This window comes from Lagenorhynchus albirostris, chromosome 5, assembly GCF_949774975.1.
Source record: "Lagenorhynchus albirostris chromosome 5, mLagAlb1.1, whole genome shotgun sequence".
In the NCBI taxonomy this organism is placed as follows: Eukaryota; Metazoa; Chordata; class Mammalia; order Artiodactyla; family Delphinidae; genus Lagenorhynchus; species Lagenorhynchus albirostris.
The window spans coordinates 27,826,437-27,841,359 of record NC_083099.1 but is presented as its reverse complement, the minus strand read 5'-3'; the positions used below and the strand labels follow the sequence as shown (position 1 = coordinate 27,841,359).

General features: G+C 37.5%; 1 protein-coding gene across 5 annotated transcripts in view; it reads right to left on the bottom strand.

The window, feature by feature from the left end:
* Positions 1-3,250: 3,250 nt before the first annotated feature.
* Positions 3,251-14,923, bottom strand: part of CEP70 (centrosomal protein 70) — an 87,754-nt gene continuing 76,081 nt past the window's right edge. For 4 of the 5 annotated variants that reach the window (XM_060149754.1, XM_060149756.1, XM_060149755.1 and 1 more), the window contains 6 exons: positions 9,672-9,842; positions 7,935-8,081; positions 7,585-7,753; positions 7,306-7,420; positions 6,237-6,316; positions 3,251-3,962 (listed from right to left, as the gene is read on the bottom strand). In XM_060149754.1, the coding sequence (XP_060005737.1) occupies positions 3,901-3,962; positions 6,237-6,316; positions 7,306-7,420; positions 7,585-7,753; positions 7,935-8,081; positions 9,672-9,842 (744 nt within the window). In that variant the 3' untranslated portion in view covers positions 3,251-3,900. The remainder of the gene's footprint in view (positions 3,963-6,236; positions 6,317-7,305; positions 7,421-7,584; positions 7,754-7,934; positions 8,082-9,671; positions 9,843-14,923) is intronic. The other variant, XM_060149757.1, reaches the window with a different exon arrangement.

The window sequence follows — 14,923 nt, the reverse complement described above, 5'->3', positions numbered from 1 at the left end:
TACAACTTGTGACTAGAGAAAGGTTTCATAAGACACTTAGAGCACTAACTATAAATCTCTACATCTTTAACTATACTCTCTATATTAAAATTAAGTTTGTCAGTTCATAAAAAGAAACTAGAGGAAAATGGAAAGAGGACATAGAATGGAAGAAGACATTTGCAACACATATCACTGTCAAATGGCTCATGACCAGAATATATAAATAACTCCTACAAGTCAATAGGAAAAGACCGACTGTCCAATAGAAAAGTGAACCAAAGATACATACAAGCACTTCAAAAATAAATACAAATGGCCAATAAACAAAGGAAAAGATGTTTAACTTCATTAGTAATCAGGAAAATGAACATTAAAACCACACTAAGAGCTCTATACACTATACTGGCAAAAATAAAAAATCTGACTTACCCAAAATTGGTCAAGATATGGAAAAATGGGAACTCTCATACATTAATGGTGGGAGTATAAACTGGTACAACCACTTTGGAAAAGAGTTTGGCATTTTCTTCTAAAGTTGAAATATACATTCTCCATCAAAGTTGCACACTATACAACCCCAGAGGCTCCATTCACATGGTTAGATGTGTTTTACTCTAGGACCCAGCAATTTTATTTCTTGGATATTGCTTCTAGAAAACCTGCACACAAGTGAACAAGGATGCACATACAAGAATGTTCACAGCAGTAGCTCACAACAGCCAAGAACTAGAAACAACCCAAATGCCAATCTCTAGTAGAACAGACAAATGGATTATGGAACATTCATAGGGGAATACTAGACACCAATGAAAACAAATGACCTAGACCTACACACAACAACATAGATGAACAGTACAAACAATGTTGAACAAAAGAAGAATTAAAAAGAACATATACAATATGATTCCATTTTTATAAAGTTCAAAAATAGGCAAAACTAAACTATCTTGGTCTAGGTGTACACACAAAACTGGCAAAACTATTTAAAAAACCAAGTAAGTGATTAACATAAGTCAGGCTAATGGGGGAAGACACATATGGTATGTGGGGGAGGCCTTTGGGAGTGCTGGTGAATGTTCTGTTTCTTGATTGTTGCATGGGTGTGCACTTTATAATCATTCATTATACTTGACATTTATGGTTTTTATCATACTTAGCATATGTGTTATATTTATAACACACAAAACAGATTAGTGAAATAGGACTTCCCTGGTGGCACAGTGGCTAAGAATCCTCCTGCCAATGCAGGGGACACGGGTTTGAGCCCTGGTCTGGGAGGATCCCACATGCCGCAGAGCAACTATACATGTATGTCAACTATACATCAATAAAACTGTAAATAATCAAGAGCTAAACAATGGTTGCAGTACTTATATTTTAAATAATTAAAACTGGATAAAAGTAGACCTGATAGAGAGGGCCTAATGTTCTTCCTACTAGCAGCACTGTCCCTTCTCAGTGGCCCTCCAAAAAAACTCCTAGGCCTCTGAGGAAGAGTTTGAAAACCTCTGTTTTAAACTAAGAGTTAACCACAGGCTCTTAAACTAGCTGACAAAATTTAGATTAACATAATTTTAAAATTATATTTCTTCCATGCAAATCAAAACTATAATGAGGTACCACCTCACACCAGTCAGAATGGCCATCATTAAAAAGTCTACAGGGCTTCCCTGGTGGCGCAGTGGCTGAGAGTCCGCCTGCCGATGCAGGGGACGCGGGTTCGTGCCCCGGTCCAGGAAGATCCCGCATGCCGCGGAGCGGCTGGGCCCGTTAGCCATGGCCACTGAGCCTACGCGTCCGGAGCCTGTGCTCCACAACGGGAGAGGCCACATCAGTGAGAGGCCCACGTACCACAAAAAAAAAAGTCTACAAATAACATGCTGGAGAGGGTGTGGAGAAAAGGGAACCCTCCAACACCGTTGGTGGGAATGTAAATTGGTGCAGCCACTATGAAGAACAGTATGGAGAGTCCTTAAAAAACTAAAATTTTGCCATACGATCCAGCAATCCCACTCCTAGGCATATATACAGAGAAAATGATAATTCTAAAAGATACATGCACCCTAATGTTCATAGCGGCACTATCTACAATAGCCAAGACATGGAAGCAACCTAAACGTCCACTGACAGATGAATGGGTAAAGAAGATGTTACATACACACACACACACACACACACACACACACACACAATGGAATACTACTCAGCCATAAAAAGAATGAAATAATGCCATTTGCAGCAACATGGATAGACTTAGAGATTATCATATTAAGTGAAGTAAGTCAGACAAAGATAAATATGACATCACTTATATGTGGAATCTAAAATATGACACAAATGAACTTATTAATGAACAGACTCATAGACATAGAAAACAAACTTACAGTTACCAGAGGGGAAAGGGGGTAGGGGAGGGATAAGTTAAGAGTTTGAGATTAGCAGATACAGACTACTATATATAAAATAGATAAACAACAAGGTCTTACTGTATAGCACAAGGAACTATATTCAATGTCATATAATAAACCATAATGGAAAAGAATATGAAAAAGAATATGTGTGTGTATATGTGTATATATATATATATACACACACACATATATATCTATAACTGAATCATTTTGCTGTACACCAGAAACTAACAAAACACTGTAAATTAACTATACTTCTATTAACTATACTTGACATTTACCCTCTGCATTCCACTATGCTGCTTCCTGGAAATTCTTTCCAATATTCTACATGGCAATGAACAAGAATAACTGAGAAGTCCCCCAGGCCCGTTACTTATAAAAGTGGGGGGCTTCCCTGGTGGCGCAGTGGTTGAGAGTTCGCCTGCCGATGCAGGGGACACAGGTTCGTGCCCCGGTCCGGGAAGATCCCACATGCCGCGGAGCGGCCGGGCCCGTGAGCCATGGCCACTGAGCCTGCGCGTCCGGAGCCTGTGCTCCGCAATGGGAGAGGCCGCAACAGTGAGAGGCCCGCGTACCGCAAAAAAAAAAAAAAAAAAAGTGGGGGTAGGGGGTGAGGGAGCAGCAGTAACCAAAAGTGGCCCGTACTCACAGATGTGAAGCCAAACACCTGTCCTTTAAGAAAATCAGAATGAATATGGAGAACAGAGGGTAAGTAGAAAGCATCAAGAAAGCTACTCTTACGTAAAACGCAGCAAAGGTGAACCAGGAAGGGTGCCCAAGGAAGGCTCAGCCTAGTAAGAGAATACGACTCATTATCGGTGAGGAATACAAGTAAGTCACTGAGAACATTTACGTTTGGAAATTCATTACAAAAATTTTATTTAAGATTTCATGCCCTTATAAAAAGTACATCACATCAAGATAGCAAAAAGGACACTTTGAGAGACTCACATCCACTCATCTATTTTACCTCATAATTCATTTCCTACCCTAACACGATAAAAACTTTTTTCCTTCTTCCTTTTGTTCCTTCTGCTCTGAAAGGGCAAGTGTCATGAGGGATATCTTAATAGTATGTGCCATTTCCTTGCCAGGAAAGCAACAGCTTCCTGCTGGCTGGACTAAAGAGAGCCACTGGCATTCCTTGTTCCCAGGCCAAAAAACTCTGAACTTAAATGCAACCTTTCTATTACTTGCACTCTCTCCCTGAGTGTCTCTCTTACACGCTGTACTTTAAAACAATCTTACATTTTAAGCACTCAAGAATTGCTTAAGAAATGATTAAAGGATCTAAAGTTAATTTAGTAATTAAACTTAGCAATGTTTTCTATAAAAGAATCTCAAAGTTAATAAAAATTATATGGATGGAGAAGGACCCAACAGAAAGAAGGGGGTGAATTCTGAGAGTATATACATTTTATAACCCTTGTCTCAGAGTAAGATCAATCCTACAAAATATTTAGAATGTTAAGAATGCAATTTACACAGTAAAAATGATTTGTTTTCAGCATGAAAGTATTTTTAATTTCCTTACTGCAGGTACAATGGCATCCAAGTCATCAATTTCTGTAATAGAAAAACAACAATAATAAAAGAATAGCTTTATCCACTGTTAGGCTCAGATGAAATGAGAATCTCTATTCAGAGGCAAACTTCAGACACAAAGGCAACATCACTAGTGCTTTCATGCACATGAAACTTTTCTCCAATAGTGGTGATGAGTGTATCACTGATTCAGACACAGATGCTTCACAGGGCAAAAAAAAGGGTAAAAGCTACCACACACCCACAAAAGCACCCTCTGACTCTGATATTAATCTCATTAGCAGTGTGCTCTTATTAACAGATCCTACTAGCAACATTTATGATATTATGTTACTGCCTCTTTAACTACATGGGTGAGCCTACATGGTGAAATCCCCAGTAGAGGCACTCTCTCTCATGGGCCCCCATCTAAGGACTTCTTCTCTTGGAACATAGTCCTGTCCTAAATCTATGATAAAGATTTCTCATTAGTAGGATGGTTCTTAGGTCTACCTTTTAGGATGAAGCCTATCTACCTAACAAAAGGTGTGAGGTGTCTCAGAGTAAAATCTCAGATGCGATGTATTATAGCGCTTAGCCTGGTCCAGCCTACAAGATAGTTCAGGTTCTTCTCTGCCAGATTCTTTCTGAATTTGACTTCTCTTCCTAAGAATATCTTCTTCCAACCAGCCTAAGTTAGAATTCACCATCTGGAAGCTCCTAGCCACTAAGGAAGGTCCTTCCTCTGATTATGTAGACTCCAGCCCTACTTAAGGTAAGCCCCAGTGGCAGGTTCTCTAAATTCTCACCACTTTTTTCTAGATTATTCTGCTAGTTCACTGTTCATAAACTCACTTCCTTTACATAAAACATGATTCCTTGGATTCCATCTCTTTCCTTCCATGTTTAGCTGGATTTTGATTGTTCTTCCTTTAGCCAAAACACATGACCCATGCTGTTTAAGCTCCTGACTTCAGTCAGAATCCTTATCTGAATCCACTTATCAAAATATAGGAAAGGAAAAAAATATGAGCAAATCTACAGCAGAGAATTTGGTTCACATCTTACATTGTGGTAAGGTACAAAGATCAAGTTATTCCCTGACCCGCATTCTAAAATCACATCTGTTGAACTGAAGCAAATGATCCTACATGAACCATGCTGAGTATCCTATCTGAGGGGAAGTTTCTATAGAAGGATTCTGAAATAAGTGTTGCTAGCACACCTATTAAAATGTTTATTAATGACAAGAAATTCATTGTTTAATTGCTACGCCAAAGCAAGTAAAATCATATCATTGCAGGAAACATGGCTCTTTGAGATACAAGGCAACACATTTATACAATTCCACATCTCAAGTTAAACTTTCAAATTACATTTTCCCAAACAACAACAAAAAAAAACAAAAAAACACTTTCAATTTCAAATGAGCTATATGGGAAAAAAAAGAATTCATTAATAAATAAATCACTTTAAACTTTTTAAAAAGTGGGGTTTTTTTTGACCACGCTGCGCAGCTTGTGGGATTTTAGTTCCCCTGCCAGGGATTGAACTTGCACCCTCGGCAGTGAAAGCCCAGAGTCCTAATGACCACTGGACCGCCAGGGAATTCCCTAAACAGTGTTCTTAACAGTAAGATAAATTATTTTTATAGCCACATATAATCACACTTAAAGAGAACTGGGTCTCTATTTTGCCTATGATTCCTAAGCTAATTACATTTTTTTTTTCCCTTTAAGAGATATTACTACTGACGAATCCCTCAATCTGACCAAGAGTGTAAAATGTAACTCTTCCCTTCAACAGATTTATAAATTTATCTCCTTTCTACAGATGTTTACTTTATATTACTTCTCATCACCTTAGAAGGAAATTTAATTTGTATATCTAAAAAGCACAATAAGTAGGAACTATCTTTAAAAAAAAAAGAGAGAGAAGAAAAAGAAGGAGAAGGAGGAAGAAGAAAAAAAAAGACACCTTCCAAGATCATAAATTCTAAGAACATTTCTCATTAGCCAATGACAGAGTCAAGGTTACACTGGGCCTAGCCAGAGTAATGTCATTTCTCATTTTAAGGTCCTAAAACAAAGGCAGCCCCCACCTCCTTAAAGGATATATGTTTCTCTGTTCTGCAGACTAATCCCAACCAACTTTAACTGCAAGTTAGAAGTTTGTTTCCAGAACTGTTAGTGGTTTCCAGACACTTTCTACAACTCTGGGTAAAAACACTAATACAGTGACTAAGGAGCAACTGTTTCCTCAAACCCACTGACATCTTGAGACTCAAAATTTAACCACCACCAACAAAGATCTTACCTAAGATTTCAAGTAGATCATTAGTAAATGCCTGAAATGCTGGGAAAAATTCCTCATGTTCTTCCAATTTGTTGATAATGCTTTAAAAAAAATGCAGTTTACACTGAATTTCCAACTTGCATCTCACTGGACATAGAACATTTCAAAATGAAAAGAAACTGTCCTGCTAATTTAAATATAAGTTTAATGATCATTTACTGCAATCCATTCTTTTTCAGCTCTTTGTTCATCTAGTAACACTTTTCTAAAAAAAAAGTCTATTATCAGTGTAATCATCTGTTCTAAAGTTAAATCTGTATAACATTCCTAATATAGGAATTTTCTATTTAGCTTGAGGATTCTTAAGAGACCATGCTTTTATAACATTTTCTAAAAAGAATTGGCTTTTATATCCTGTATTCTATTAAACATTAAGAATAAGTATCAGTAATCAGTAAAACTGTGGGAAGGAGAAAAAGACCAATAGTGAGACATACGTTCCTTTTAAAAGCATTAAGTATCAGAAAACTCAAGGGTCAGGTAAGGGTTCTTGGAAAACTTGCAGAACATATGTTGAAGTATAAAATCTGGGGAAGGAGGGAGGAAGAGTATAGCTATAACATTTTGATATTTTAAACAAACATTAGGTTTTATGTCAGAGATGCCTAGCTTTTTAAAAAAATCCTTAACATCTTCCTATCAAATAATACACATACTCTTAGTGATTATTTAGTGATCAGTGATTGATGGTAATGTACTAAAAATTGGACTTATATATTCTGAATTCACATAAAGTTGCTAATAAAGTATGAATTTCTCCATATATAATTTGGAAACAAGCTTATAGCAATAATGCTGGAGTCCTGACCCACCCTATGTAAACCTATAGGCCCTAGAGTCTACTTTTATCTTGAAAATACTTGACATTCTCTCCATCCCTAAGGTGTGACATTATTTTAGATTGTCAAGTTATTTTAAAAAATGCTATTCCAAACAGGAAAGGTAAATAACTTATGAAGTTTTGGAAGTCTTTAATTTTACCACTCCAAACATTCTGGATGGTACTTTGCAACCTTTTCAAAATAAATACCTTTGGAGGTCTTCAGGTCCCAATACCTGCATAACCTGTTCATTCACATCTTCATTAACCAGCCTACACAATTTTCCAACTGTGCTCACCAGCACACACAATGAGGATGAACTATCTGCAAAAGAGAAATAAAAGGATAGGATATTTTAAAAGAGAGTTTTCAAAATCATTAAATCAAACACTTTATGCTTCAGTTAGCCTTGATTTTTTTAACTACTTTTTGTTGATTTATTAAAAATAATTCTTAAATGGGGGGCCAAAAAAACAAAGGGTCATCACCTAGTTCTAAGAGTTCCTGGAGGTTTCTCACAGCATTGTTCACTTCTCCAAGCCTAGTATAAACTTCATTCATTCGGGGATAGACTCCAGTTAAAGAAGGCACATCAAATAATTTTTGGAAGTGAGAAACAATAGCTTGCAAAATTTGAAAGTCTGGCATATTGCTGTCCTGCCCAAAAGAGAGAAAGAAAAAGATAGTTTACATCTTAAAATTATTCCAAATCTTTAATAAAAACTTTCAAAAGAGAAATAGAGTTCTAGTAGAATATCTATATCCATATCATTATTAGTTTCTAAGATAAAGAGTACATTAAAATGTGAACATTTATGTAAGTATTAGGTCGTATTACCTTTTCCTTATTTTCCACTTCTTCTAACATGGTATCTACTATAAACAACAGATCTTCAACTTTGACACCTTCATTTTCATCCTGCTTCTTTAAATTATGCCAAGGCACCAGTTCTGCAGATAGTATTTTCAAGGACTTATACAAATCCTTTATGAAAGAAACAATATGCTATTACTGATTTTTAAAGTTTTCATAATAATGCTAATAAAATATAATTATCCAAGCAGATTTAATATATATATTAACCATCATTATTTTTTAAAAAAAATACCATTATCAGTTTAGAAAAAGTCTGTTAAATTAGTTTTCTCCAGGCCTTACATATATATATATTGATTATCTGGAATCTGGATGTTTAAAGTAATTATATGTTATTTATTAGTAGCATATGTTATTCAAGTAATTATTTTGAAATATTGATGAATAAAAAATAAGCTTGTCCTTAACATTTTGCCCTTGATTTTTTAAATAAGATATACTGAGATGTAATTCACATACCATAAAATTCATCCTCTTTAAATGTGCAATTCAGTAGTTTTGACTTATTTACAGAGATGTGCAATCATCACCATTATCCAACTCTAGAACATTGTCATGACTCCAAAAAGAAACCCTGTATCCATTTACAGTCATTCCCCATTCTCTCCTGCTCTCAGCCCTTGGGTAACTACTAATCTACTTTCTGTTTCTATGGATTTGCCTATTCTGAGCATTTCATTAAAAAAAATGGAATCATACAATAAGCGGCCTTTTGTGACAGGCTTCTTTCACTTAGGATATTTTCAAGATTCATCCATGTTATAGTATGTATCTCCAGGAAAGTTTTTAATTCAAAAGGATGCCTGAAGTAATTCGACTTGATTTTCATGACAGCCTACTTAGTTTTCCTGGCCTAGATATGTTGTCCTAATCTATTTAAAACTGTGCACAAGAGGCCGGGCTCCTGGAATTTTAGAAGTCTAAGACTGGTCAATCTATAAACAAATATTTACTGAGCATCTACTATGTGCACGGCACAGTGCTTGGCCCTTTAGAACAATGCCATCCAGAAGGAATGTAATGTGTGTCACAGTAATATTGTCTAGTAGCCACATTTTAAAAAGTAAAAAGAAGTAGGTGACAATTTTAATAATATATTTAACCCAATATATCCAAAATATTATCATTTAACAGATAATCAATATTTTAACTATTTTCCTCCATAATAACTCTTCTAAATCCAGTGTGTATTTTTATACTTGCAGCACATCTCAGTTGGGACTAGTCACATTTCAAGAGATCAAAAGCTACTTGTGGCTTAGTGGTTATTGTATTAGACAGTGCAACTCTAGAATACAGAAAGAAATACAGGAAATTCTTACTTTTCTCAACTTCTTATTTTAGTCCTCCACTTATTTAACACTCTCCAATTAATACCCAGACCTCACATATTAATATCTTTAATCTTTCATTTGGTAAGAAGGCAGTTATCTATTTTAGCAATTCAAGGCAACACAATTCAGTGCCAAATAAATGTATTAAACAATACGTGCCACCAGAATTTGAAAAAAAGTCAGGAAGTCAGAGCATAACGATACTTTCATTAACCAACATTTTTCATCAGTAAGGTGCAATTATAAAGAAAAAGTCTATAGTAAAAGCACACCAAATATAAAACTTTGCTTGAGAATAAAAGTATATAAAGCCCATGGACTCCTACAGATTTGCAAAGCCTGTAAAGAATATTCAACCCCTTACCTTTAAGGAAGCCAGCTGATCCGCCCACATTTCTATTATAGGAACAAGATGCTCAAATCCACAATCTTGAACAAGATCTTTATTAAAATGTTGGGCTCCTCCTTTGCTCTGTTTATAAATTATTACTGGAGCTCTTGGATTGTGAATAATTGAATTGATGCTCCTTAATACCTTTAAAAAAGACAGTGTTTTTAGTTGAAATGTTTACCACAGTCCTATCAAAGTGATATATGTTAAAGGAGTGCTTTACATATCAATGTAACATCATTACCGAGTTAGAGATTCATTGGACAGGATTCACCAAAACAAGTGTCTTTCAAAGGACTGTACAGAACAAGTGAGTGAAAAATGCTGTGTTATTTTTCTTTTTTTCCCATAGAAAGCTACAGGTCTCCTGAGAATTTGATTTCTGATGCTTATTAACAAGCAGTTTTGTTGTTGCTGTTGTTTGGTTTAGAACATGCATTTCAATGTTTTGCTTCTATTATATTTAAACTCTACTTTGAATTCCATTTTAATGGAAAAAAATAATTAATTCGTCTTCATTAAATTATTAATGAGCACAGGAACATAGTATTTCTTCTCCCTCTGCCTCACACCAAAGATTAAGGAGGCAGCAGAACTCCTAAAAGAAATCAGGGAGCTGATAGTAGCTGAGTGCCAGAGGTCATAGCACAATTCCCTTCCATGAGGGTGGCAGTGAACTAAGGGGGATTACATACATGTCTAGCAGTATGTATCCATACCTCTTAGTAGATTGTTAGCAAAAATTACTGCAATTATTACTCTTCCTTACATCCTCTCCCCTTGGCAGTATGACACTGCAGGTTCTCCCATCAAGAGGTAGAGTATTTCCTGCTCCTTGAATCTGGGGTAATCTTGGGCCTTGCTTTGGCATACAGAAAAGGCATACAGAAAAGCCCAAGACTCAAGGGGCCTTGATTACTTCTGCTCTCTCCCGTTGAGATCTGCTGCCACATGGACCAGCCCAGGCTAGATGGTGAATGATGAAAGACACATAACCCAGTCAACCCAATCACTCTAATACAACTCCAGAGCCACTTAGCTGACTTGTACCAGATTGCAGATGCATGAGGGAGCCCAGCTGCAATCAACAGAACTGCCCAGCTGTCCAAGCACCGTAATATTAAAGGGGTGTTATTTTAAGTCACTAAGTTTTAGAAAGGTTTGTTACACAGCAAAAATAAACTGATACGTATATAAAGTCAAAGATAGAATAGAGCAAGGAGAGGAGGCAGCAACAAGAGAAGTCTGCCCTTTTACTTCTTCTGGTATGGTAAGAATATACCCTGTGACCAAGTGGACACTTTGGAAGACAGTCAAGCTTTGCTTTCATGGAAAAAAAAAAAAAGCTACCTATAGCTGGAGGACCCTAAGGGAGTGTCACTTGAACAAGAGGAAGAGAGGGATTCATAAGAGATCAGCTGGAAAATGCATTGCCCACAGAATGAATGGTACGATGCCAAGGTCCCTAGTTGGTAGGGAGGAAATAACTGCACATACACACACACACACACACACACACACACACACACACATATTCTGTGATAGAGAAAAACAGGCAGTATTTGGTCATTAGCCACACAAAGGGCACCAGTGCTAGATTATACCAGCACCAGTCGAGAAAGATTCTACCCTTTTGCTTTGTGTTCTCACTCAACATTCACCCTCACTGACAACCTGGAAGAAGCTAGATATAGCAGAGGACTAGGAGTGAAGGGGAGCAATGAGAATAAAGAAACAGATCACACCCGCTTGCCACACTGCTTATTTGGAGAAGCATAGGTCAGACATGAGATAAAGTAAGCATAAGGTAGAAGCCTTGAACTGGATGAGAGACTGAAGTTTTGACTGAGATTTGAATGACTTTTTCTCCCAGTTTTTCAACAAGGAAACTTTGAAACATACAGAAAATAAAAAGAATATAAACAATAAATACTATATTATATAGTCAGTGTTCACCAGAAACAGAACCAATAGGATGTGTATGTGTGTGTGCAAATGTCTGTGTATTTATTTATTATAAGGAATTGGCTCACACAATTATAGGAGCTGACAAGTCCTGAGATCTGCAGTCAGCAATGCAGCAATGCTGCAGTTAGCCAATGGCATAGTTCTAGTCTGAATTCCCACAAGCTTGAGACCAAGGAAGAGCCAATGTTTCAGTTCAACATTTGAAAGCTGGAAAAAAAATTGATGTCCCAGCTCAAAGGCAGTCAGGCAGGCAGAAAGTTCCTTCTTCCTCAGCCTTTTTGGTCTACTCAGGCCTTCAGGTGACGTGATGAGACCCAGCCACCACGAGGAGGGCTTTACCCAGTCCACCATTTCAAATGTTACTCTCCTCCAGAAACACCCTCACAGACACACCCAGAACAAGGCTTGACCAAATTATCTGGGCACCCTCTGGCCTAGTCAAGCTGACACATAAAATTAACCATCACAAGTCCACCCCTTGTCAACTTGGCACCCATACACTTTGCCTCAAACCATACTTAATCTCCAAATAAAGACAATAACAAGATCATGGATCACCTAACATGATACAACTGTGCTGTGTACAACCAAAAATGTACTAACCCCTTTGCCAGAAGAGGAGGTAAAGTCCTAAAGTGAGGATTACTCTTCTCCTTGATACGCTGTAACTTAAAAACTATGATATAAAAATAACAATACTCAAATATGATGACATAGTCATTATATGATAAGAGAATAAGAGCAGGAAAAGAACAAAGATATTTGCTATATATATATATATATATGTATTTACAAATATATACATACACCCATGTGAACATATTCATAACCAAATAAGGAGGAAATACACATGACAATTATAATCCTCATTTCTATAAGTCATCATATGGTCACAGCTGGTATTTATCACTACTTTCTTCCATTACCTTTTTTTTATTATGTTTGCCTTCAGCAAGCACCTCAGCTGGTCCTGGTCCTTTACTTGCTGGTGTAATCCAAATCTTCATTCCTGAAGGGTCTGGGCCATTAGTAGTTCTGCCTAGACCAGGTTGTTGGAGTTTTCCATTGACCTTTATCACAAGGCATGGCAATACTAAGAGATGCCCTAAGGGATGGCCTGTATTCTAGACATTCTCTTCCTTTCCTTCCTTGTGGAGTGGTAGTACACTGCTCAAAGTTCTGCCCAGTGGGAGGATTTCCCTTCACTACTTTCCTTCAGGGATGTCCCAGACAGAAGCTGTAGTGTTGCAGTTGTCTACTTTAATGTGGTCCCTACAGATTATGCACAGCCACCTGTAAATCAGGCCTAAGTCTCCCCTTCTTATGTCAATTGATCATAGGGAACTCCCCATGAGGCCACAGGTGCAGGCTGGGGGAGAGAAGGTAGTGCGGCAAGAGTGGGAAACCGCAGGCATTTGGCCACTGCTTCATGTAATTTATTGTGCCTTCAGGGCCTGCTCAGGCCCAATTTCGCATGTACCACCTTCATTTGATGACAGAGTGCTGCTGTGCTCACCCAATTTTATTGGCTTCGTGGGTCAGATGACACCCAGCTCATGACGGGTAATTCAAGTCACATGGTAACTTTGTGGCCCACCCACATGGTAACTTTGTGGCCCACCGTTAAGCCTTTTATTCAGGCCCCGCAGCAGGCCAAGAGTTATTACTTAAAAGGAAAGTAGTTATTTGCAGAGGATGACAGGATCTTTCTCCAAAATCCTAAGAGCCTGACTTATGATTCACCTACAGGGGCCGCCAAAGGCTGCAAGCAGCATCCCTACCTGCCATGAGAGTCTAAGCCCCATCGGATCTGCTGGATCCTGTGGCCTGAATGGCAGAGCAGCTTGCATGGCAGCCTGGACCGATGCAGAGCCTTCTCTTGTTCTGGGCCCCACTCAAAACTAGTGCCTTTTCAGATCACTCAGTAAATGGGTTGGAGTAACACATCACATGAGGAATATGTTACCTCCAAAATCCAAAGAGGCCTACTAGGTGCTGTGCCAGGTTTTTGGCTGTAAGAGGTGCCAGAGCAATAACTTGTCCTTTACCTTAAAGGGAGATCTTGACATGCCCACACCACTTGAGCCCTACAAGTTTCACTGAAGTAGAAGGCCCCTGAATTTTTGTTACATTTCTTTCCCATCCTTTAACATGCAAATGTTTTACCAATAAGTTGCTACTTCTTGCTCCGTAGGTCCAATCAGCATAACGTCATCAATGTAATTGGCCAGTGTGATATCTTATAGCAGGGAAAGGTGATCAAGATCCTTGTCAACTAAGTTATGATATAGGGCTGGAGAGCTGATATACCCCTAAGGCATGACAGTGAAGGTATATTATTGGCTTTGCCAGTTTAAGCAAACCACTAGTGGTGGTCCTTATTGACAGGTATGGAGAAAAAAGATTTTCTCATCTCATTCAGAAACATTCTCAGAAAAACCCAGAAAAATGTTTGACCAAATATCTGGGCACCCTGTAGCCCAGTCAAGTTGATAAATAAAATGAACCATCACAAACACCCATATAATCACTACCTAGATTCAATAATTGTTAACATTTTGCCATATTTGCTCACTCTATCTATATTTTGAGCTGAACCATTTGAAGAAACTGCAGACATGATTAACACTTCACTCTCATACATACTTAAGCATGCATCTCTTAAAAGTAGGCATATTCTTCTACAAAGTCATAATGCCATTATTATAAATAAGAAAATTAACAATAATTTCCCCACACACACACCTACAGTCAGTATTTGACAAAGAAGGCAAAATACACAATGGAGGAAAAAAAGTCTCTTCAGCAAGTGGTGCTGGGAAAGCTGGACAGCTGCATGTAAATCAATGAAGTTAGAACACTCCATCACACCAGAAACAAAAAATAAACTCAAAGTGGCTTAAAGACTTAAATATAAGACAGGACACCATAAGACTCCTAGAAGAGAACATAGGCAAAACATTCTCTGACATAAATTGTATCAATGTTTTCTTAGGTCAGTCTCCCAAGGCAATAGAAATAAAAGCAAAAATAAACAAATGGGACCTAATCAACTTATAAGATTTTGCACAGCAAAAGAAACCATAAACAAAATGGACAACCTATGTACTGAGGGAAAATATTTGCCAATGATGTGACCGACAAGGGCTTAATTTCCAAAATATACAAACAGCTCGTACAACTGAATAACAAAAAAGCAAACAACCCAATCAAAAAATGGGCAGAAGACCTAAATAAACATTTTTCCAAAGAAGACA